The sequence below is a fragment of the Sparus aurata genome, chromosome 21 (assembly GCF_900880675.1).
Source record: "Sparus aurata chromosome 21, fSpaAur1.1, whole genome shotgun sequence".
In the NCBI taxonomy this organism is placed as follows: domain Eukaryota; kingdom Metazoa; phylum Chordata; class Actinopteri; order Spariformes; family Sparidae; genus Sparus; species Sparus aurata.
Window position 1 is genome coordinate 9,830,562 of NC_044207.1, and position 22,770 is coordinate 9,853,331.

The 22,770-nt window shown below is 42.8% G+C and overlaps 3 protein-coding genes across 4 annotated transcripts in view; 1 reads left to right on the forward strand and 2 right to left on the reverse strand.

The window, feature by feature from the left end:
* Positions 1–4,854: 4,854 nt before the first annotated feature.
* Positions 4,855–10,913, reverse strand: cpdp (CPD photolyase). Its single transcript, XM_030402933.1, has 10 exons — positions 10,744–10,913; positions 10,200–10,546; positions 9,957–10,105; positions 8,829–9,011; positions 8,130–8,288; positions 7,351–7,549; positions 6,149–6,301; positions 5,888–6,009; positions 5,629–5,788; positions 4,855–5,527 (listed from the first exon to the last, which is right to left on the reverse strand). Exons 1-10 carry the CDS (start codon positions 10,764–10,766, stop codon positions 5,379–5,381), a joined length of 1,644 nt encoding a protein of 547 aa, XP_030258793.1. The 5' UTR covers positions 10,767–10,913; the 3' UTR covers positions 4,855–5,378.
* Positions 10,914–10,983: 70 nt separating this feature from the next.
* On the forward strand, positions 10,984–15,730 carry LOC115572624 (UAP56-interacting factor). Its single transcript, XM_030402935.1, has 9 exons — positions 10,984–11,185; positions 11,347–11,490; positions 11,593–11,756; positions 13,137–13,285; positions 13,570–13,642; positions 14,484–14,539; positions 14,690–14,764; positions 14,925–15,051; positions 15,159–15,730. Exons 1-9 carry the CDS (start codon positions 11,113–11,115, stop codon positions 15,258–15,260), a joined length of 963 nt encoding a protein of 320 aa, XP_030258795.1. The 5' UTR covers positions 10,984–11,112; the 3' UTR covers positions 15,261–15,730.
* A 1,344-nt stretch (positions 15,731–17,074) lies between these two features.
* LOC115572810 (TSC22 domain family protein 2-like) overlaps positions 17,075–22,770 on the reverse strand; it is a 34,603-nt gene continuing 28,907 nt past the window's right edge. For both annotated transcript variants that reach the window (XM_030403267.1, XM_030403268.1), the window contains 2 exons: positions 20,446–20,497; positions 17,075–19,741 (listed from right to left, as the gene is read on the reverse strand). In XM_030403267.1, coding sequence (XP_030259127.1) covers positions 19,358–19,741; positions 20,446–20,497 — 436 coding nt within the window. In that variant the 3' untranslated portion in view covers positions 17,075–19,357. The remainder of the gene's footprint in view (positions 19,742–20,445; positions 20,498–22,770) is intronic.

A 22,770-nucleotide genomic window follows, 5' to 3' on the forward strand; every position in this document is an offset into this window, starting at 1 on the left:
ACAAATGAAAAGTACTCTCCGACCTCTTTTTTGAAAACATTTCCTCCATCCAGTCCCTGAAAGATTCAACACTGGACCCTGGTGCCCTGTATATACACAACTAGTAATTACATTTTTGTTTTTCTCTACGCAGATTTCCGTTGTTACACTCTTTAATAATTTGTTCACCACAGTTGTCATACATTCTATCACTTTATGATTCAGGGTTTTGCTTTCATACATAGCCACAGCTCCTCCACTCTGTTTATATAGCCAAATTCATATCCGTCTAATTCAAAGTTGGTTCCTTTATCAGGAGTCAGGAATTTCAATATGACCTCGTGTCCCTCCAGATTTTCACTATCTGTCGTTTTGTCAGGTGCAGATCAATCAGAAAGTGCTCACACATACAGTTACAGTTTTTTTCAGATGATCTAGCTTTATGTGACTTGTGTTGCGGAACGCAGCAGCATAACATTTTCCCAGCAACCGAGCTTCCCGACCACAGCGTGACATCAGAGGAAAATGGCCCCTGTTTGAATATGGTCTATTGTTTCAGACTGTTGTCTTCCACTGTGGTCCAGGGATGCCCAAAGTAGGGCCGGAAGAGCAGAGTTAGCCTACCACAAGATACGATTGGCCGCCAGATGTTTCTAGTAGTGGTCAACATGATTTGCACATTTGTTGTTTGCCAATTTAAAAGATGATTTTGCAGTTTTAAGAAAGTCGTTTGTGGTTAAGATAGTAAAATACTATTTAGCTCTGTGTAAAACTGCCCTGTGAACTATATCATCTCGCTCTTTATACATCACCAACGCCAACATGACCATAACCTCTGCAAATGTAATAGTATTTTTAATCTCATACTGACAACTGCTGACAAAGGAGAGTTAGTCAGATTTGGGAGCCAGCTGATATGTGTGACTGGCTCAATACGGTTTCAATTCTGGGTCAACATCACATATAAGACCATTGATTTAACACAATGACCTGTCTCTCACCATGAAGTAGGGATTTCTGGTAATAAGTGAAAAGTCTAAACCCCCTTGATATTTGGTACACACAGCTGTGCTCCCGACGGGATGGATTGTAATCTCAACCTATAATTTGACGAATACGCTGAATGACGATTGACTGTATGCAAATTTAAATACCCCTCAGTGTCAGCTCTACTTTCCGATTATTGCTCATGCGCTTAACTAGAACAGACAGACAAGTTTACAAGATTATTGATGCTCTAATTTGGGCTATTTTTAACCACACACTGTCAATCACTTTATGATCCGATGAAGGCAAGGGTTGTTGGCCCATTCAAAGACATTTGTGGTGTTTCTTTAAAATTTCGCCTTCACCCTCAACTTACTGAAAAGTAGGACAATTCAAAATCCCTCTTCTTCATATAGTCCATGATGAGATTGAACATTTTAGCAGCTTGAATAATAAGACATTATAAATGAAGACACATGTTCGCGGATGCCTTCTGTCACAGATTGGCCCGGCGCGTTGTGCAGGCCATCACAACCTCATCCTGTGGGCCTGAACAGGATAAAATGGTTGGAGAGATTGAATGAATGGAAAATGAATGGAAAATGATTAGGGTAGAATGTCTGAATACAAGCGCATGACCACGGGCTATAGACCGAGTAGCGGCCTTTGATGAATGAATGTTCCTCTAAAGAAAACCTGGCCTTCACCTGGCCAGTGAGTGAATGGAAGAAACACAATTTGCAGGCTTTTCCTCTCCCTCCCTCCTGCAAATTGCTTGTACCGACAAATACTGGAGTGTCAAGGTGAGGCCACAACATTATTTAGCTGGGAACCTGAAGCAATAGGCCCACGTACGTGGAGGAAAATGTACTTACAACACTGGAGCCAGTGTCAGTGAAAGCAAAAAGTAATTCAGAGACTGTAAATACTGGCAGATAAAAGGGAAAGAGGATATCAGCAGCACGTTGATTAAACTCTGGCACCGCTTCACTGTTTTCATTTTCTCCTTGTTATACCAGTCTTAGTGGGTGAGATTAGCTCTCCACTCAATTTATATGCAGGCTATTTCACAAAAGTCAGGTAAATCCCAGGAACCAGCGGTTCTGCTGTGATTGCATTTTTTTCCTCACATCTGATGCTCTCGTGCCTAAATGACTCAAACGCCTGCCAAGTCAAGAGGGAGGAGCACCTCAGGAGAGCAGGACACAAGTTAGAGTTCACCTGGTCCAACATTTTGTCTTTTTTGTGGTTTTAGCCACACTGGGAGCGTGGCACGAGGAACATATGTTTTATTTATTATATTATAATTATCATATTCATATTTCAACAAGAGTTTCAATTGCCAGGATTTTTTTTTTTTTTTACAGACATTCGTGGTCCCCAGAGAATGATACGAGAATAATGACTTTATTTGTTGATCCACAGACTTTCGCTCTTGCGCCGGCATGAGGTCCACACGTCTGTTAATGTAAATTGCACTGGAATATTCTTATTCCCTGCGAACACACCAACAGCTTTCAGCCAATTAGCAAAAGAAAGCACATCTTGGGAGAAATACATCTCTTTTTTACAACAAAAGGGCCCGTAGCACAGAGGAGGGTCCATTCAGTAAAGTTCATTGTTGTCTGAAGGGGCTGTATTAATCCGCTGCTGAGGGTGCAGTTAATTAGGTCGGGTAGGAGTGGGTTTTTTTTTTGTTTGTTTCTGTGCTTAATCACATCACGGCTCAATAAAACAACACACTCTACCGTGATGTAATCACAAATACAAGCATGTCATAGTGTGCGTGTTTGTCTTACTCTGCTTCCCATTTTTAGATGAAATAACCTCATAGTGCCTCTCATCAAATTGTGTTTGTCATCTGTATGTTGACAGCTTGTCCAGCATCTATTTGGTGATTTTGATTTTTGACTCCTTTGGAATGTTATCTACTGAAATTAGACCTAAACCTAAACCACCTAAACCCAGGCCCTTCCTGGTCCGATTGCTCCCGTGCTGGCGGTGTGAACACCAACGCCTCCCTGGCCCCCGAGCTCCCTGATTAAGCTGCTGGCTGCACGGCTAACTGAGCTCACCAGCTACGGGCAGCTACGGTTAGCAGCAGTTAGCACTTTCTTTGGTGATGTGCTGCCCCATATTTGTTTGGAGTATAGAATTGAAGTGTGGCCATTTCTTACATACTGTACCTTTAAAGCCAGCTTCCAGGAGAGCTCCAGGCTGCACGAGCCATGTTAATGGTAAAATTACGGCTGAGCTAATTTTAGGTGTGTAATCCTGATTCATTCTTGTAACTTTGTGGAGCCCGAAAAAGCGTAAGCTGCAAATTGTATTCATTGTAAAGAGAGCTGTGAACCTGGACTGTATTCTTCAAAGCACTTGACCTTAAGTCGTTTTTCAGACACTTTGCGGTGATTAATAGTCCAGGAGAACCAACAAAACAGTTTGAAAATGTCCAGCAACTCCTCCTTGAGTCAGTGTTGATGTAATGCTCTGTGTTGAAGTGAAGCATCGGTATTCCACTGGATAAAAACAAGCCTTTAAAACTTTAATGTCTGTTTCACATCTGTTTACAGTTGCTGCAGAAGAACACCTAAATATGGTCCTCTGTCAGCTCGTATTCCAGCGCGGTTCTTTAATTTTAGCATGAATTTACCGTTCGACCGGGGCGGGGGGAGCATGAGGAACAAGATCAACCAGCATTTCACTACCAAATCCCTTCACATTAGGATCTGTTGGATTTCTCTCATATATGAGACGAGATTACTCCGAATATAACCGATGCACTGCTAAATCATGATTTTTATTCTAAACACGGCTTTTGTGCTTTTGTGCAACACAATCTGATTTTCTCGAGGAGAATAAATCTAACTCAGTAGTGGTCCTTCAGATTACCCAAAGTGCTGCTGTTTTTCATCCACCTGTCGTATCAAGACCGGATTTACTCTTCATTTACCACAGCATACCAATTCAAATAGCCAGTATGTAGGGGACAATTTTAGAGCTGGTGACTTAAAAAGTTAAATTACAGTGGACCTCCAATATACTGACACTTTAATAATCCTATTCCCTACAACCACACCAGCTGGTTTCAGCTCATTTGCACCAGAAAGCGCAATCTGTCTTTCCCCTGAAATGAACTAACACAATTAAAAAGCCTGCAGCATAGAGGAGGTAATGTAACATGCATTGTTGCCTGAAGCCATCTTTTTTTATCCACGACTATGAGTGCAGTCAATTAGGTTGGGTGGAAGTGTTGTGTTTCTGCACTTAATTACATTGAGGCTCGATAAAACCACATTTGCAACTGTGATGTAACCCAGTCCCCACAAATACAAGCATGTGATACGGTACATGTTTATTTTTTAGTATTTCAAGAGCAAACACGTATGTAGATTATTTGAAAGAGGGAAGCTTTTAGATACTAAACCAAAAAACGTGGCTATGTTTGACGGAGCAGTGTTTAGTTTTGGGGAAGACATTCGGATCAGCAGAGAAAGATCGTCATTGACTGATTTTATTTTATTTATTTTTTTGCCTAAACAAACCAAATAAACAGTCTCTCCTTGTTTCCATGACTGAATAAACAAACTGACCTCAAAGGACAACACAACATCATACTGTGTTACTCTGTGTACATGTGGCGGACCCTGCCAACTTTCTAGCTGCGAACAGTGGGGACCTAATTTTCCTCTGAGAATGGCTTGTTTATTCAGTTATGGAAAAAAATATTATATTGTTAACCAATTAATATTGTAAATATTAAAATTCTGAGTTTGAATCTCTTCTCCAAAAAAAACACAGTGCCCCTTTAAATCTCAATAAAATTTAAATGCAATGACGTCCAAGAATGGATGTGTGCTTCTGAGTAAAGATAATCCAACATGTCTGTTAAAGGAGAGTTAATGCTTTATTTCATGTCTTACAGTTGGACAATTATAAATGAAAAAAAAAAAAAAAAGATTTAAAAAAAATGAACAGAATTGAACAGAGAGAGGGACTTTTTAGAAAAAGTAACCAAAGCCTCCGAGTTCGTCTAAAAGAGCGAACACGAACACATTCTGTTCTTTCGTCTGAAAGTACAAAATGTGTTGTTGAATCAGCTGTTGAAGCACAACCTCAAACAAGGCATCTTTTCTGAAAAATACCATTTTAAAAAAGTAAAACAAATAATATAAGAGTGGCATATGCAGTATTAAGCTTTTTCTGCAATAACACAGTGTACAGTAAACTACCCTTGATAAGCACAGACAACATTTGCGCCACCGATGCAATGATACAACGAATGTCTTGGACAGAACAAGCAGTGAAGAACAAAGAAAAAGGAGAAAATCCACTGCACAAATGCTCCCCGAGGTATAGAACATGTGGGCTGTCAGGCACTTTATCGCCAGTCTTCAAACACATTCTCGGCTTCAAAGGTTTTTAGGAGAATACGTCCGCTCGAACTGGGCAACGTCAAACTTCCGAAGGCAGCCTTTGTAGTTCATGTAGCGGATCTTTCCGAAAATGGGTCTCTCTGCCCAGCCCTGGTCGTGGACTCCACAAATGGACCACATGCAACCTACAGGAAAGGGAACACGGTGGGGAGGGCATGAATACGTTATAAAATGTATTCAGCACATCAGGGAGCAGAAATGAGAATTTAATCGATAGTGTTCTCACCGACAAAGCCGTTAGGGTCCTGGCCATCCAGCTCGTAGCGATCGTTTAGGTACAGAGCAATTGAGAGCGCCTCCTCGGGTGAAGAAGTCCACTCCAGAATCTTTTTAGCCCAGTACATCCTCAGGAAACCGTGCATCTTCCCCTCAGTGACCATTTGGTACTGATGGAGATATGCAACAAACAGCAAGTAAGAAACGAACATGAACACGAATAAGAAGGAATCTGAAGAATCTGTTGTGTTGCAGACTAAATGTTGTACCTGAGCAGCGTTCCACAGTTTGTCGTGTGTCTTTGCCTTCTCCAGCTGCTCACGGGTGTAAATATATGGCCTCTCGTCTTTGGCGTGATCTCTCAAGGTCTTCTGAGCCCACTCATGTGCACCTGAGTGCCACAAACACAGTATTTTAATGAAACGATCAAAAAAACTTCAGGAGTTGAAACATTTCACACAAATTAATTCAGACTGTGAGCATACGACTCTTCTGAATGATGTCAGGAATAAGACACAATGTCGACTGACCCTCCACGCTGTCGTATTTCTTGTTGTAGAAGCAGAAGTTGTCAGTCAGCTCCCGGCGCACGACCAGCTCCTCGATGTAGGAGGAGACGGTCACACCTACCTTCTTCCCACTGTGCTGAACTTGCTGCGCCACCCGCTGTGCTGACAGGTGGCCTGATGGGAGGAAGAAGAGATGCTTGAAAAGGATAAGACAAGAGGCAGACGAAGACGGACAGAATGAGGTGGCGAGGATAAAAGGGCGTCTTCGCCAGCTCAGAGTTGGCACGAGGAACTTTCAAAAGCTAACCTATTCTGTGATCTGGTGTCATGGTCGTTCTCTTTGAACTCCAAGTGAGGGTGGTGAATATCTCAGCAACTTCAATAGCTACAAGGGGACGCTGATGCTCTCTGGATGAGTGATGACCAACCAACCTTTTAGAAAAACTCTGAGTGGTGAGCAGAGTTCTGAATAAACAGCATCCAGTGGTTTAATTGCAGTGTTGATAGTATGAGCAAACAAATTTCCTGAGTACTTACAATGGTGTACTGTATCTATTATATTTCCATTGTGAATACAGATCTCACAGATCCCCTTGTGCCAACAACAATCAATATATACAGTCACCGTCTTTATTTTGACAGCTGCATAAATTACCTTGATATAATGTTGACAAGTTTTGACACCAGGACAGAATAAAAATATGATGATGGGATTGTTTCATTACAAATATTAAAGGCACTTTGGCATGAGTGATTCAGAGACCAGGGCCGTCCATCGTGGGGCCCCTGGGTCTAAGTTGGCACGCCCGCCTTTGATTTGTCCTGCCAGCAGCTTTTAAAATTATATAATGAATCACTACTTATGTTGTTCTATTTTTTGTGTTGGACCTTGGCATCTATGGAAGTCCCGGGTCGCAAGTGAATATAAAACACTTTTTAAAAAGGAACTGTGAAAGATTACTCAAGCACAATTTTCCACGCTTTTTCCTAAAGTCGGAAACTGTGGAAAGAAAACAATTTATTACCTCAATAGTCAGAATATTTTCTTTCCCCCTTGCCGCTCAAGCCTTGCGTGTAGCACTACTTTGGGTAACACAATTTTTTGTGGTAATATGAATGAAATTTCAAATGTCTTACTTGATTATTACGACCTGCTTCCCAAGACATTTGTGAACCTGTAAAATAAAGTGTGACACAAAAGGTGTTAAGATGGCACTACTGACCGAAGCGAATCCAGGGTGAGAGCTGGCTGAGGGCGGGAGCGTTTGGGTCGTTGCGTTTGGTGTCAAATATTTTGAGGCGCAAATCGATGAAGGACTCCAACATGGCCGTCCCGGCTTTGGTGCCTGGCTTGGCCCACTCCGTCTCTCCAACTGTTTTGTCAACCTCCAGGGAAGCCAGGGTTTGTTCCCAGTCTACTGGCTGTAAGATGAAGGTGGGAGAAAAGACGGAAATTCAACAAAAAGGTCACGGCTGACAGTGATGAGCTAAAATATACAGTCAGGCTTCATAGAGAACGGCAAACTTCAAAGAGCGGTAAAGAAAGTTCTGAGGCTTCTCACCGAGCCCATCAGTGAATGGCAGATCAATCGCAGCGAAAGTACACACTCCTGCAGCTTTCATATCTAGTGCTGGGAGGGAAGTTTAACCTTCTGGACAGTCTACTGTTTATATTAACTCATCAATAAATAATACGCAGAGATTGAATGGCTGAAGGTTGACAGCAAGTGTGTTATTGCAGCAGTGTGACTTCCAGACTCAACCCATGAACGAGCTCACTGACAGCCATCTTTCCCTTGTATTGATCTGAGAAAACACTTCCAAAGCAATGAATATTTTCAGGAGAAGATAAATTATGACCGTTTTTCCCCCACGCCCATCCAAAGGTCCTTGAATGTGACATAAAAACAAATGCATGACTTCTTTTTTCTTCTGACTATCGCACGTTAACTTTTAATCACAACAATCCTTCTGTGCCCTTCGCTGTCACTGCAGCACTTACTTTGGCGGTTCTTGTAGCTGTGTAGGGGTGCTTCTCTACCGGAGGAAAATCAGTGAGGAAGTCTGACAAAATCTTAGTGATTTTTCCTCTGATGGTCCTGGCGGAGTACTCAAGTTTAGGCGATGCCTCCCAGCAGGGAACAACATTGTGAGCATCAACCTGTCAAGAGGAAAATTACGTTTTTAAATCATAAAACAGAAGGACAAAGAAATCCAGCCAACATGTATAAAAAGGCAATACACATAAAATGAGAGGCAGGTCAATTACATTGTCTTTCATATTTTTTCTTTTTTGTGCACCAACACAATGAGGACAACAAATAAAGCGAGGCCATAATCAGGAGAGCATTGAACAATAATATGAAACTGCAAATAACCAGAATGCAGAGCACCCTATCAACACTCTCTCCCCATCTATTAACTGGACAGCTGACGGTTTTCATCAGCTGTGATCTAAATATAAGACCAGTGTGAACACGCCAAAATCGGCCATGCGAAGTGATGACGCGCATCATGAAATGTGTTGTCAGTAAGGTACAATGTAACGATTTAAAGATAAAAATCAAAGACGGGCTGCCTTGCCTGCAGAAAGTGGGAAAGGGGTTGATAGGTTTTTTTTTAAATCACAGTTCAACCTGCTCAAAAGTGCCTGTCTAGACCCACTAATTTTGGTGAAAAAGCTAGATCGACAAGTTTTTACCTGTATGAGGGGGATGTCCTTTGGAAGCTTCTTTTTGATGTCTTCCAACCACTGTAGGGGTTCTCTGAGAGGGGAGAAGTCCGTCACCACAGCCCCCAGAACGCGGTCTGACACAAAGCCAGGGAGCACCTCCCCTGCTGTACCATGCAGTAAGTGGAACTGGATGTCCAAGCTTTTGCATTCCTGTTTGGTAGGAGCAAAACAACAAAGGTCACATACAATTTGCCATTACATCTGCCGGCCTGGCCCTACTCTGTGTCACTCCGAACAGATGGGGGCTCGTACTATTAAAGAATCCCCACTAAGCCACCTGTTATTTAGTCATTTAAAAGCTTTTATTATGAAGCAGCACTGCAAGGAACGTTATTAACCAGCAGTAACTAAACACGACTCCTGAAACAGCTGAAAGCGAACACTAGGAAACAGTAAAATACAGAAGACAACAACATTTCTGACAGCTTTTTAAAAATGTCTTTCTCTACGTCTACATCTCTGATGTTGGTGCGCTGTGTCTGCATGTGCTGTTATCCAAAGAGTAGTCTTCAAGAATGTACTCTTTAAAACTGAACAAACTAAATAAAGAAACTCTTTGTTTACATGACTGAGTAAACTGAATACACAAACTGACCTTAAACGACAACACAATTTCATACCATTTTTAATTTGTGTATATGTGGCAGACCCTGCCAGCTTTTAGGCTTCAAACAGTGTTCTGGGACCTTATTTTCCTCTGAGAACAGCTTGCTGCTTCAGAAATTGAAAACCATACTACTATAACCTCATTTATATTGTAAATATTAAAATTCTGAGTTTGAATTGCTTCCCCAAAACTACACAATGCACCTTTATAACTAGACAATCACATAATTCACTAATCACTTTTGAGCTCTACAATTACGAGAAAACATTTCTAAAAATGAAACAAACGCCCGTCTCTAGTCACCAGATTTGGACTCTAGACTCTTGAGTTAAAAAAGAAGAAATAAAGAGTTTTATTACTTTAAGCTGGCTGATTTACTAATGGCCTTTAAGGTTGTGATGAAAGTATTTTCCATTAATCAAATGAACATAGACAATCTGACCACTGCACTACTTGGCTGCAGTCAGAGGGGATCATGAAATCAGCACCTCAGCAACTTCCTCCAGACCTTTCAGCATGAAGCTGTAATGTCTCAGTGTGGACAGCTCTGACTTGGGGACATTCAGGCAGGCACAGACGTGCAGAGGAAGCTTCTCCTTCACAGCAAGCCGCTGGGCGTGGATCAGAGCCCAATTATCTGTAAACACAGGGGAGACACAAACATGTTGTTGGAGGACAATAAAACAGGCTTCTTCTTATTCCACTGCTGCTTTCTGCTTACTGTGATTTACCTTGCACTCTGTGGTCTCTTGACATCCAGTACAGGACTCCCTCTGAGCCCTGCTTGATCTTTTCAGTGGCAGATATAACACGAATGCGTTTTTTGTTCAGCTTCATCTCCTTCTCCTCAGTCCTCTGCTGCTGCAGGAAGTCCTGCAGCCAGCCCGCTGCCCTCTCCCTCTTCTCCTCCTTCACGGCAGCCACCTTCTGCTGCTTGGCTCTGGGCCCAGCGGCAGCGGATTTTGACTTGCGTTTTTTGTCAGACATGATGGTTCGACTGGTGAATACGAAGGCGGATCTCTGACTACCTTGAGCAACAAGCCTCAACAATGGCCTTGGTGCGAAGGGAATGAATGAGCTGCAATGAAAAGAGCGAAAAACTCAAGACGCTGTTTCCTTTCAATAAAACACAACAGAAACCAAACACTACGAGGTGACGCATATGTTGGACAACATCATGAAGACGAAATGCGTTAAGTTACACAAGCCAGACACTCATTTATAGGGGGAAAAAAATGTCGACGACGCTAAAGTAGCCGTGAAGATGCAACTTACCTCCTCCAAAAGCAGAAAAACATACAAGGAATAAAAGTCAAAGTACGGCAGTGAGAGGGGGTTTGAGGGACAGAAGAAGCAGCTGGTCTGATACCGTGTTTCCCCTTATACAACCACTCACACGCGCACGCTGCCGTGTGGCTTTCGTAACACTGTTTTTTTTTATCTAATTTAACTGCATTTCCCACAATGCAGCTGGGACGTCTTCACGGAGCATGCGCGGCGCCGTTTACGCTCGGAGGAGGGTCGGCTCGTGCCAGTAGCGTAGTGGCTAGTCCCAAGAAGGCACTGACTGCTACTGCTGCCACGGCTGTGAGCTGTTATTGTTTTTCTCTGTGCACTGCGGAAAGTCTGTCGTTGTGCTAAAGTATGAACAGAGATACTTTTACGGGAGGCCGGGGGAAGAAACCAGCGGCTCCCGATAAAGTCGACATGTCATTAGGTAAGCTCCTCGAAGGCTAACATAAACGTTACTAAAATAGGATACTAGCTAATGTTACCTACTCACTGCTGGGAGGATGTCAGCTGCTAGCTAGCTAAATGGGTGTCATTTGAGCGTTCAGACTCCCTTGTTTATCGTTTGTCCTCCTGTAAATTTCACAGACGACATCATTCGGTTGAACAAAAAAGAGCAACAGTTAAAACGGAGACAGGCAAGTGTGAACCGTCGACCAGTGAAGAAGAAGAAAGGCCGTTTAGCCCAAGTAAAGGGAGTTGCGCCAAGGACTGCTGGAGCGGTCCAGAGAGGTGAGTGCTAACACCTTCTCTCCTGCTGTTTCCTTCTTTAGTAACCTTATCATTCATTTCAGCTATATACGTGTGTAATGGGGCTAATGTTATCATTGCCAGGAGGTATCGTGTCTCGCGGTGGAGCACCTAAATTAAGAAACAGAAGAGTTCCCCCACCACCGATCCGACGACGGGGTCAAGGGGTCATCACAGGGCTGGCGGCCCGGAGGCCAGCTGCCCTGCTGAAGCGGGTCGGCACATTTAACAGAGCAGCAACCAAGCAGGTAATGGAGGAGTGCAGTCCCAATCAGGCATGTGTGTCTGGACTCTCACACATAGATGCAGACTGCTGGAAACACAGTCTTCACTCATTCACGCTGCGTTCATGTGCCGTCGGAATCATATGAATGCCCTCCCGACATCTCTGAAAGTTTGAGAAACTTTACCACCTGAAGTGACGTCACATCACGCTGAAACATGGCGGACGGAATTAAACATTTGGTTGATGGTGAGAAACCTACCTAAGTCATATATTGTATCGTCTCCCATGCTCCTCCCTGTAACACAAATATTGGAACAACTTCTTTTTGGCGTCCGTGTTGCTCCCACATTGTGACATGACGCACATGAACACACCGCTGTCAAGAGCGACTTTCCAACTTGAGAAATGGGACCATGGGTATAATGACTAACTGGCCAGTAAAGGCAAGTATTAGACCAACTAGAACAGTAAAAATTAGATTACTGTATACTAATTATGTCATATAACGATATCCCAAGATGATATATGGTCATACGTCATGAAAGCAATAGAATATCAATATGTTGCCCTCCCTTAATACTGAGAGTACAATGAAACCTGATCAACTTCTGCAGGACCCTGCCTGCATTAGCCGACAAAGAGATCTTTCTAAAAAGACAGAGCTTGAGTATTCCTCAGAAAGCTGTTCTGTACTCTACCTGCTTTAGTGACCTGTCCTTCATCTTACCCAGCGGTAGAGATTTCTTCACATCCCGTTGCCTGGCAACAGATACCAGCGGCCGCCGTCTGGTATCCAGGAACCGCTTACTCACTTCGTTAGCTGCCCCCGATGTTGTCTGCTCCATACGTCCCTAGAAATGTTTCCATTTTGTTTCCTGCCAGTAGGGCTTGATGAGAACACCAGTGGATGTGATTGGAACCTTGAACTACCACAGACAACCACAGCAGCCTGAATTGTTTTTTCTCTTTTTCAAGCATCAACACTTAATATTCTGTACTGTTGTCCTGTTTGAGGATTCAAAGACTTGAAGATGAAGCAGCTGAGCTCCCTTTTATAAATGCAAATTTGAATTGTGGCTTTGTTTTCGCTGCATATAAAAATTATTCAGATGGATATTTAAATAGGTGTCTTTTTTTCAAAATCAAGTATTGACACTGGTTTTGAAACATGGAAAATGGCAAAAGAGTAGATAGATTTCTGATTTTGAACTCTGCTTTTGCACATCTGGCACCCTGGTTGCAAGTCATCCCTCCTCTCTCTCTCTGTTTCTTGTCTTATCTCCAGCTGTCCCATCAATAAAGGCACAGTAAAGTAAATACATGAATAAACAAGGTTGGCTTCCACTGTTGGTTTTGCATTTGGTCACACTGTATCTGTTTTTCACTGCACTTCCCTTTACAGAAAACAAGACAGAAAAAAAAGCCCTTCATTCAGCGCCCTGAAGCCCAGTACAGGAAGCCAGAGGTACAGAGGAGGCCGTACAGGCAGCCCGATCCACAGAGAGGCCAGAATGTAACATCTATCAGGAGACCTTTTCAGCTACAAAGGAGGTGAGAACACCTTTTATAAATAACAGCTTGTTTACAGCCCCACAGCGCACTTGTGTTAATGTATAGTCCTCTGTGAAGACAAGGAGAATAGTGGGAGTGGTGTAAGAACTCAATGTCGGCCTGTTTTGTAAAGAATTTAATTACACACACGACTACACTTTAAGAGGTGAAATCTAGAAAGTAGAAGATCTGCTTTATGTGGTTAAATGTGCAGTATACAGCATCAGACACTACACTGAATACATACCGTGTTTCAATACTGTTTTTGTGTTGCACTCATGCAGACCACTGCCACCTGTCCAGCAGACTCAGAGGGAAGCACGTCAGGCCACATTTCTTTTTCGCAGAGGGATCAAGGTACACAACTTAAAATTAGCCTGAATGAGTTGTAGATTTTCCTCTAACATACAATATGTACAGTATAACCTGTTTTATCGAGACGTTTTAAAGGACAGTTCACCCAAATGTTTTTCTTATCTTTAGCGCTTTTCATCTTTCTAGACAGTTAACATTTTGGAAATATTGCCTGTAGAGATGTCTGCCTTCTGTTGAATGTAAATTGAATTAGATGTTATCGGCCTGCAGTGCTCACAGTGCCTTTTCAGAAATCATGAGTCCGTTTCTCAAGACCTTGTTGTGAACAGTTTCATGTTGGAACTATTCTCTTTACCGAACTTCACCTGGAAATTGTATCACCCTGCAGAAGGAACGTGAATCTGCTTATGGATGCAGGATGTAAACATTCAGGCCCTGGTTGCACATATGTGAAAGCACCTCAGTTTACTGGTTTGTTGTCAGTTTGAAGTCTTTGCCGCTGACTTCTCTGGTCAGAGTTCACATAAGTCCACAGAAGCCAAGATGCAGACTTGCCTGTGAGCTGTGTGAGGTCTGTGGATTATCTCGAGAAACCATGTCTAGAAAGAGACATTGTTGTTGAATTTTCAAATGTGGTTTTTTAACACTTGAAGCACCTCAACACAACGCAATCTAGTTATATTTCAGGGAAGTCAGACATCTCTTAAACTGAAATCTCAAAATTCATCGACCCTCACACCAAAACAATGTAGATGGATAAATCAGACTTCAGGAAGGAAATTATGTATTTTTTAAGTTTTGAAATAATAAAATTGTCATTAAACCATATCTGAATGTCAGTACACAAGTGTTTATTTTTCTCGTTTATTGCCCCATGTCATAGGTGCAGGCCCAGGTGCAAAAGCCAAATCCTCGCACTCCTCCAGTCAGAACTCGACAGTGAGTATTCTTACGAAAAAGCTTTTTTGCCTACAGGCTGTATGTGCATGTGTCACACTGAGGGTTTGGAAGAAGACAGTTGTTTGTCATTTTTAGGGCCAGTGTCTGGTGCACGTGTGATGATGTACAACTCTTCTGTTTATCCACCAGGTGGCGCACATCAACAACCAGCAGTGGAATCTTGACTGTTTCAATTGACAACCCCACAGCGCTGACTCAGCCCGAGTAAATATTACAAACCCCGCAGACATTCTTTACACATTGTACTTTACTTTTAGGATATCATCTTGATAAGCACATTTTTTAATTAATTGTATAGAATTTGGAAATATACATGATGGTATCCACACCTCAATCACTGACTTGCAGTGTGTCCTCTTCGTAGGCCTCCCTCTGCTTGGACCCTTCATCCCCCGGCTGTCACCTCTGCTCCTGTCAAGGTGGAAACGGTGGAGAAGAAAATTCCAAAAGGAGTGCCTCTTCAGTTTGACATCAACAGCGTCGGGAAACCGGTGAGAGCATGTTACTTAGATTTCTGTGTGGCTTTTTTTTTTTTGTATCTCCATACTGTTTAAAAAAGTGTGCTAACATGCTACTGGTGTACTCTTTCTCTCCTCAGCAAACATCGATGACCTTGAACGAGCGATTCCGCATTCTGAAGGATCGACGCACTGCCACAGCACAAAGCACAAAAGGCAGCCGGTTTGTGACCGTGGGTTAGCCGGCAAGAGGACGCTGGCTAGTGCAGTGTAAAAGCCCCTTTATCCTGCTCAGACCCACACGGTGAACCTCACCTTCCTGACGGATGGGATGTGCTGACCCTCTGACTCACTTTACCAGTGGGAGGGAGGGCAGGGACACGCAAGTGCAACCAGCACAAGAGCTTAACTGAGAGCCCATGTGTACGAGTGTCAATGGAAGAGTTTATTTTAAATGAGTTCCCATTCATTGTCCATATCATTGTACTCCACTGTTTGCATTGTGGATGTCCTATACTGGGAAGGCAAGAGCTTTTGTCTTCTTTGGACTTGAAATGGTTTACACGATTATGGAGACTGCTTGGAGAGGTATCTTTTCAGAGAAGACTGCTATGTATTTGCTAGGGTGGCCCGTATGTTCTCAATACCCTTTTTTGACATTTTTGAGAATTGTTTTGTAAAGTTTCTTCAAATAAACAAATTTCTCTTTAAAGATCTGGTACAGCTTCAAGTCAATTTGCAGCACAGCAGCTCTGTAAATCTTCTTTTGTTGTTGTCAAACAGTGCCATCTGGCTGTGAAGCACAAACAAGCCACCTTATTGTTCATGTTTTTATGTATCCAGAGAGCTCACTCACTCATCTTCAGCATCTTTAATATTGTATCCTGGTGTGGGTTTATAAACGGTACAGAGAGGAGCCATTAAAATCTAATGCTCTATGAAGAGCAGTTTGAGCTTCCAGAAGTTGGAATACATGTCAGGCTCTTAACAGTAAAATCTCTCTTGAATGTTGCAACCAGAAAATGAGTTGTCAGCTATAAAATTAACCAACAACTATTTTGATATTCACTTAATTTGTTTAGATATTTTATATTAATAGGTGTCACAAGTCACTGATTCCAGCTTCTTAAATGTGAATATTTTCTGGTTTCTTTACTCATCTCTCTGGGTTGTGGGTCAAACAAGTCATTTGAGGACAGCATCTTGAGCTTTGGAAAACACTGAGGCAATTTATAGACCAATTAAACAATCAAGAAAGCACAATGAAAATAATCTTTATTTGAAGCCCTATTTTGTATACTACTTGTATTAGAGGAGCTCTGTGGAACTTAGTTTATGTCATCGGCCTGCAACATGTGAGAAACAGCATTCCTGTTGACCAGTAGATCACTAGAATATCCAGCTGCTGCTAACTGTAGCTAGTAAGCTCAGTTAGCTGTGCAGCTAGCGGCCTGGACTGGCAGCGTGGAGTGTCTGGGGAGTGTCGGCGTTTCCACAGTAGCTTTGGACCAGGATGGGCCAGGGCTAGCTGCTTTCAGCATATATCCTTGCAACAAAATACATAAACTGTTTCATCACACACTGTTGCTAATTTTAGCTCTTTTCTTGGGGTGTTTTCAACTAAAATTCTTACATACACGTATGAGTTGGCCGCCTGTCGCATTCATACTCAAAGCAAGTAGGGAGCAGCATATCAACAAAGTAATTGCTAACTATAGCTGCCATTAGCAAGTTAGCTCAGTTAAGTTTGCAGCTGGTAGTCTGTACTGTGTATCGGTGTTTATGCCGCTTGCACAGGAGCTTTATAGCAAGGCTGGGGCTAGCTGGTTAGCATGCTAATTTCACAATAATACAACAACAGATGTCATAATGTCAAAACTGTTTTTAACATTCGTAACTAGATTCTTACATACTGCCCCCTTAAAATCCCCCGCAGGCCTGTATAGGCAACTAAGAGGGACAGGAAGGTTTTCATACGGCAAACAACAAATGTATCAATACATGTAAATGGCTACAAAGTTGTAACAGACATTTGTGAGAAACGAAACTGACATAATTTGGAATCTGAATATTGCTTTTATTTAAATACATTAAAATTTGCAATGTAACAAAACTATTGGCATATGAAATTCAAACACCATTTAAATGAACAAAACATGGCTCACTTCATTTTTCTGTGACTAGTGTCAGTAACACTAGGTTATTTTTCTCTCTGCCCACTCTTCTGCTCTGCATTGTTTTCCCCGCATTTACACTGTTCACAGACTATCTTACAATACGAGTGCTGAATAAAAATGAGGTAAGAAAGTGGTTTGAAGATTACAGATCATGCAGAACATGCTGAACAGCAACAAAATAGTTTGTGAAGGAGGAAGTGACAAAAAAAAAAAAAAGAAAAAGAAAGAAAATACATGAGTGTGCATTTAAAAATAATCAATTAACACAGCTTTTGCATCTTTGGTTACAAAGTAGGTTGAATGATTTCACAGCTTTTCCCCCCCTGGCCCCCTCAGGAAAAACATCGGGAAAAAAAAAAAAAAAAAAAAAAAACACATGAAGGAGGCGGGTATGGCAACACTAATTCACTTTTAGAGAGGACTGCAACCGAACTGAATCTTCATCCAACACCTTCTACAGGCTCGAGTTTAAGATTTGATGTCAGCAGGTGAAGAATCACCAATCAAGGCTCTTAATACTTTATACTATACAATAATGTACATTCAGGCTGGAGCTACGAATTGGCAACTGCATTGTAAATTTTGAGTTAGTGTTAAACGTTTGTCAGAATTTCTTTGTTTTTTGTCTGCATCTTTAAAAAGGAACAGTTCGCCTAAAATGACAATTTCGGTCGTCATCTCCTCGTGTGCCATGTCGATGGAGAGTCGGGGTGAAAAGTGTCGCAGTCCACAAAACATTTGTGGAGCTTCACAGCAAAACAAGAGTCGCAGCATTCTCCTCGCAGCTGAAACAGATGGGGACTTGTTTTAGACATGAATAAAACACATTTTAAAAATAATTAAATGGCTCCATACGGCTTAACCGGCGTCATAGATGTCCCGAGATACCAAACTGATTTAAAACGACCTTATTGACACCCTTGATGCGTGGATGAGCTGGTGTACCCACTTCAGCTGGGGTGCATGCTAACACTTTTAGCAAAGCAGCTACAGTGAAGATTTCCACTTTGGGAAGGGTGAATGATGTCTTGCAAAATCAATTTGGGAGCCACGGATTAGGCTTGTTGAGCTGTAAGGAGCCATTGTATCCCCTTTTTCATGCCGTGTTATCACGTTTAAACACAAGCCACCATCTACTTAAGCTGTTTGGAAAAATGCTGCAACTCCAGAAGCTCCAGAAATCTTTCGTGGACTACGAAGCTTCAACCGACGTTCCATCAACATGTGAGTAGATAAAGACTGCATTGTAATTTTTTAAGGTGAACTTAACCTTCAACGAGTAAATGTAAAGCATTGCCTCGGGGAAGTACGGCCAATCTGTTGTGAAACACTGTAAAAGAAAAGAGGGAACGAGTCACCGGGCTATTGTTATACAGGTTTCATGAAATTGTTCATTTATGAAAATAGCAGCCCCGTAATAAATAAAAACACTTAACAGTAGAACTCAAAAGACCGATGCAAAGGTTGGACTTGATGTAAAAGTAACGGCAGCGGTGTGGCGCTCCGGGAAAAAAACGAAAAAAAAAAAAAAAAAACCCAAAACAAAACAGACTCTCTCCCACTTCTTACTTTACAACATGAAACAGCAAGGCTAAAAATACCCCTGTACCCACTCGGTTATCTCTCATTTAAAAAAATAATCGCTCTCTTTTTGACAATCAGTCTCGTTTTGTTTTTTGTCCCTTATGTGAGGCGGACCCCTCCCTTTTCCACACCCACGCTTTGAGCAGGCCTCAGGTCAGGTCGCAGGCCGGTCTGAAGACACCCAGTCCACCACATGTTGGACCCCGCAGTCAACCGATCCGGGAACACACAGCCAAGATGGAGAAAAAAAAAGAACAAAAAAAAAAATATACAAACACCCTGACCTTCTGCCTCCACACATACGTTCTCTGTCTGACTCTTTCTCTCTCTTGATGATTGCATTAACACTGGAAAGGCCCACAGTACAGATGCATACACACTTACATTTCACAGTCACACTTGCGCACGCACGCACACACGCACACACACAAGCACTGTACTTTGTGGTCAAGCTGGTGGCTAAGAAGACAAAGTTTTTTTTTTCTTCTTTTTAATTTCACATACACTAATTGTAATAAGTTGTAGCGAAGATGCTCTTCTTTTTTTTCCCGCCCCATGCAAAGCGGGGCAGATGCACTTCAAGCGGAGGTGACGTTGGGTTGCTGTTGTTGCTGTTGGCCAGGATCGAGCTGAGGCTGTGTCTGGAGCTGCTGGGGTTTGGGGTGGTGCTGGAGCTGGGGGTGTGACTGCGGCTGTGGCTGTGGCTGAGGCGGAGGCTGAGGCTGAGGCGGAGGCTGGGCCTGTTGCTGGGGCTGGCTGAGTCCTTGCTGGGGAGGCGTGGCGCCCGAGCCGGTGTTCGACTGGGCGGACAGCTGAGACAGCTGCTCGCTGTTGGCCAGGGATTTCAACACAGCGTTCTCCCTCTCCAGCACAGAGTTCCTCTCGTACAGCTCCTTGATCTGCTCCTTTAAGACCTCCACCTCTTCGCGCACGGCATACATCAGATGGCTTTTCACCAGGTCCTGTGGGAGAGGAGGAGCGTGATGTGAGACAACATATGGGAGTTGACCGGGAGGCGGGGGGAGTCACAAAGAAGCTGATTTATAACGTTCAGACAAGGACGTGAGAGTAAAGCTACAGGGTCTGTTTGTTCATTCTAGCTGTGTGTTCAGCGTGTGATCATGCTTAACAGAAATTGTTAAGCATGATCACACGACAGAAATTGTTTTCCTATGAGCCGGAAAACAAGTGAAACAGGCATTAAAGCCATACAGAAGAACCAAAATGACTTGAATTCAGCACCATAAAATAGTGTATAGATGCTGCACTTTCCATTTAACTTTTAAAAAGGGACGCTATTAAGTTTTGCAGAAAAATCTACAGTATTAATGAGGTAACAACACAAACTCAGAAATATTTATTCTATCCATAACTGAATCAACAAGCTGTTCTCAGAAGAAAATAAGCCAGGACACTGTTTGAAGCCAGAAAGGTGGCAGGGTCCGCCACATATAAACAAAGTAAAACAGAATTAAATTGTGTTGTCCTTTAAGGTCAGTTTGTTCATTCAGTTACAAGTTGTTGTTTTTTTTAAATGCTAAATCAAACTAAATTAACAATCAATTAAGATTAATTCTCTTCTTCCCCAAAACGGCATCGTGCACGCTTAAATTACACGACAAAGCTGTACTCAGGGAGGTGTGTGAATGGTAAAAGGTTCACTCACCATTGCCTGTTCGATTTTATTATCAATGGCAGCAACATTGGTTCCAGAGGCCCTGTGAGAGAGACAAGATATGTTAGAATTTATCTCATGGGTTTTAACAATTTCAAGCGGAGAATCACTCTTCCACTCTCAGCTCTCCCTGTTTTTCTGCTTTCTTGTCCCGGACAGAAAGTTAAAAGCAGAAACTACTGCAAAACATACAAATGAACGAGGATCTTAACTGGAAACACATATTTAATGGATGACACAAAACAGACAAGACCTGCTGCTCAATTAATCAAACCACCTGCCGTGGGGCCCACCACAGGAATCTAGGGCAGGCCATGTGAAATAACCTGTCACCACTCCTCGGTCATACTACATACATCACAGCTCCAATCTAGGTCAGGTCAGAGCATGGTGCAGCAGGAGAAAAGCTAGGCTACAGGCGACAATGCAGGTCAACAGATAGTGAGAATAATGCGATCTCCGATGACCCCCCTCCTCCATTTGCATTTCCAGCACACCTCCACCACGTCAGAGCGCCTGCTGCTGTGTCTGCAGGAGTATCAGCACATTGTTTAACGGATGACTCAATTTCACACATTTCAGTTATAAGCCAAAAAAAAAAAAAAAAAAATTAAGGATAATGTGTGAATAGAATAGTCTAACACAGTGAAGAACTTCTATCACAGAAATGTTCAATCCAATAGATCTGATGACTCTGAAAGTTCATGAATATTAGAGTCAGATCATTAATCGTCTCTGATGAAGCCGAAAAGAAGATTAGGCTATAGTTTTTAAAAAGTACTTCACCTCAAAATGTTACAACAATGTCTGCGGGGCGGTCCCCGAGAGGCACGCGGCCCTGTGCGGACAGTCATGCAGACCCTCCCCCTCGTTACCTGCGGCGAACGTGAACAGAGAGCAGCGGCTCGCGGGGCGCGGGCCGTGTCAGGTCCCCGGAGCAGCACGGTGGTTTGAAGGAGAACGTGCACGGCATGGCGCTGACCGCTGCTGGAGCCACATCGGCGGAGGCGGAGAGAGACAGAGTCCGCCGGAGCTAACCGGAGCCGGTTCAGTGGAGTGACTGTGACCGTATTTAGAAAGATGAAACATAAACCGACGGGTGGAGGATTGAGAGGAGGTGACAGGAGGCGGGGAGACTCCTGTGACAGCTCTGCTCCGCCCGCTCCATAGCGACTACAGTTGGGGAGCACTGTACGGAGGCCCAGGAGAGCCAAGATTGTGTGAACCTCAACCCGGTTCGTTTAATGTGAATCCGTTCACAAATGTGCCAATAAACGGGCTGTATGATAATTATATACATCAAACTGAAGCCTGTATTAATTTCATAATGTTTTGTTATTATATGTAGGCCATATTAAAAATGTTTTGCACAATTTTTTTCTTTTTAATTTATAACATTACTACAATGTGAGAGATATTTTCATTTACATTCAGGGATCCAAACTACTGTGAGGCTGACACATTTTTTGGTTTTGCAGTTTTTTTGTTAGTAAACTTAAATACTGGATTTTTTTTATTTTTTTTTACCTACCTGAACCAATCACATTGCTGTTTATGATCATTTGTTTAACGCAATACATGAAACAGGATTACATAGGATACAGATACTATACTATACTATACTATACTATACTCCGCGCGTGACGGTGACGAGCGAGCGAGCGTGCGTGCGTCCGTCCGTCCGTCCCCCGGTTGACGGCTAGGAGCTCCCGGCTGACGGCGATGAGCGTCCATCCGTCCCCCGGCTGACGGATTTGATGACCGTCTGTCCGTGTCCCCCCCCGGACTGACGTTAACGAACGTTCGCCCCCCCCCCCCCCCCCCCGGACAGACAGTGCGCCGCAACACTAAACATTTCTGAGGAGAAACCTGGTTTTTATTCTAAAGTGTAAAGAAAGCTAGTGAGAGTTCATCCTCTGGGAATCATGAATGTCAGTACAAAATGTATAGGAAATCTATGTAATTTAGTCGCTGGCTTCAAAATGTATTGACCAAACATGACTTTATATCAGATGTATCCTTTTGGCAAGTACCCAAAAAAACTGCAGCGCTCAAATGCCAAAGATTTTTTTTAGATCATTTTGAGAAAGTGTCACAATTAACTGGTTTCTACACAAGATGGCACTGCCAAGCTGACTTTCCCAACTTTAAAATGTTTCGCGCCGTGTGCTCAAGAGGCCAGGACATCAGATAACACCGCCTATAGCCTACACCCGAGGACACGATGTTCTGTTCCTCAACACCATCTAATTTTTGTGTGTGCAGGGCCAGAGGAAGCACTCAGTAGATTGTTATCAGCGGGCAGGACCAGCGAGG

Excerpts from the sequence above, each read along its gene's own strand:
- cpdp (XM_030402933.1), bottom strand. The coding sequence starts at position 10,766 with ATGTTTTTCTGCTTTTGGAGGAG. Across the intron at positions 7,550-8,129 it reads CAGCTACAAGAACCGCCAAA|CCAGTAGACTGGGAACAAAC; the intron begins GTAAGTGCTGCA and ends TTCATCTTACAG. Across the intron at positions 6,010-6,148 it reads GAAATACGACAGCGTGGAGG|GTGCACATGAGTGGGCTCAG; the intron begins GTCAGTCGACAT and ends TGTGGCACTCAG.
- LOC115572624 (XM_030402935.1), top strand. The coding sequence starts at position 11,113 with ATGAACAGAGATACTTTTACGGGAGGCCGGGGGAAGAAACCAGCGGCT. Across the intron at positions 13,286-13,569 it reads CCTTTTCAGCTACAAAGGAG|ACCACTGCCACCTGTCCAGC; the intron begins GTGAGAACACCT and ends GCACTCATGCAG. Across the intron at positions 14,540-14,689 it reads CCTCCAGTCAGAACTCGACA|GTGGCGCACATCAACAACCA; the intron begins GTGAGTATTCTT and ends TTTATCCACCAG.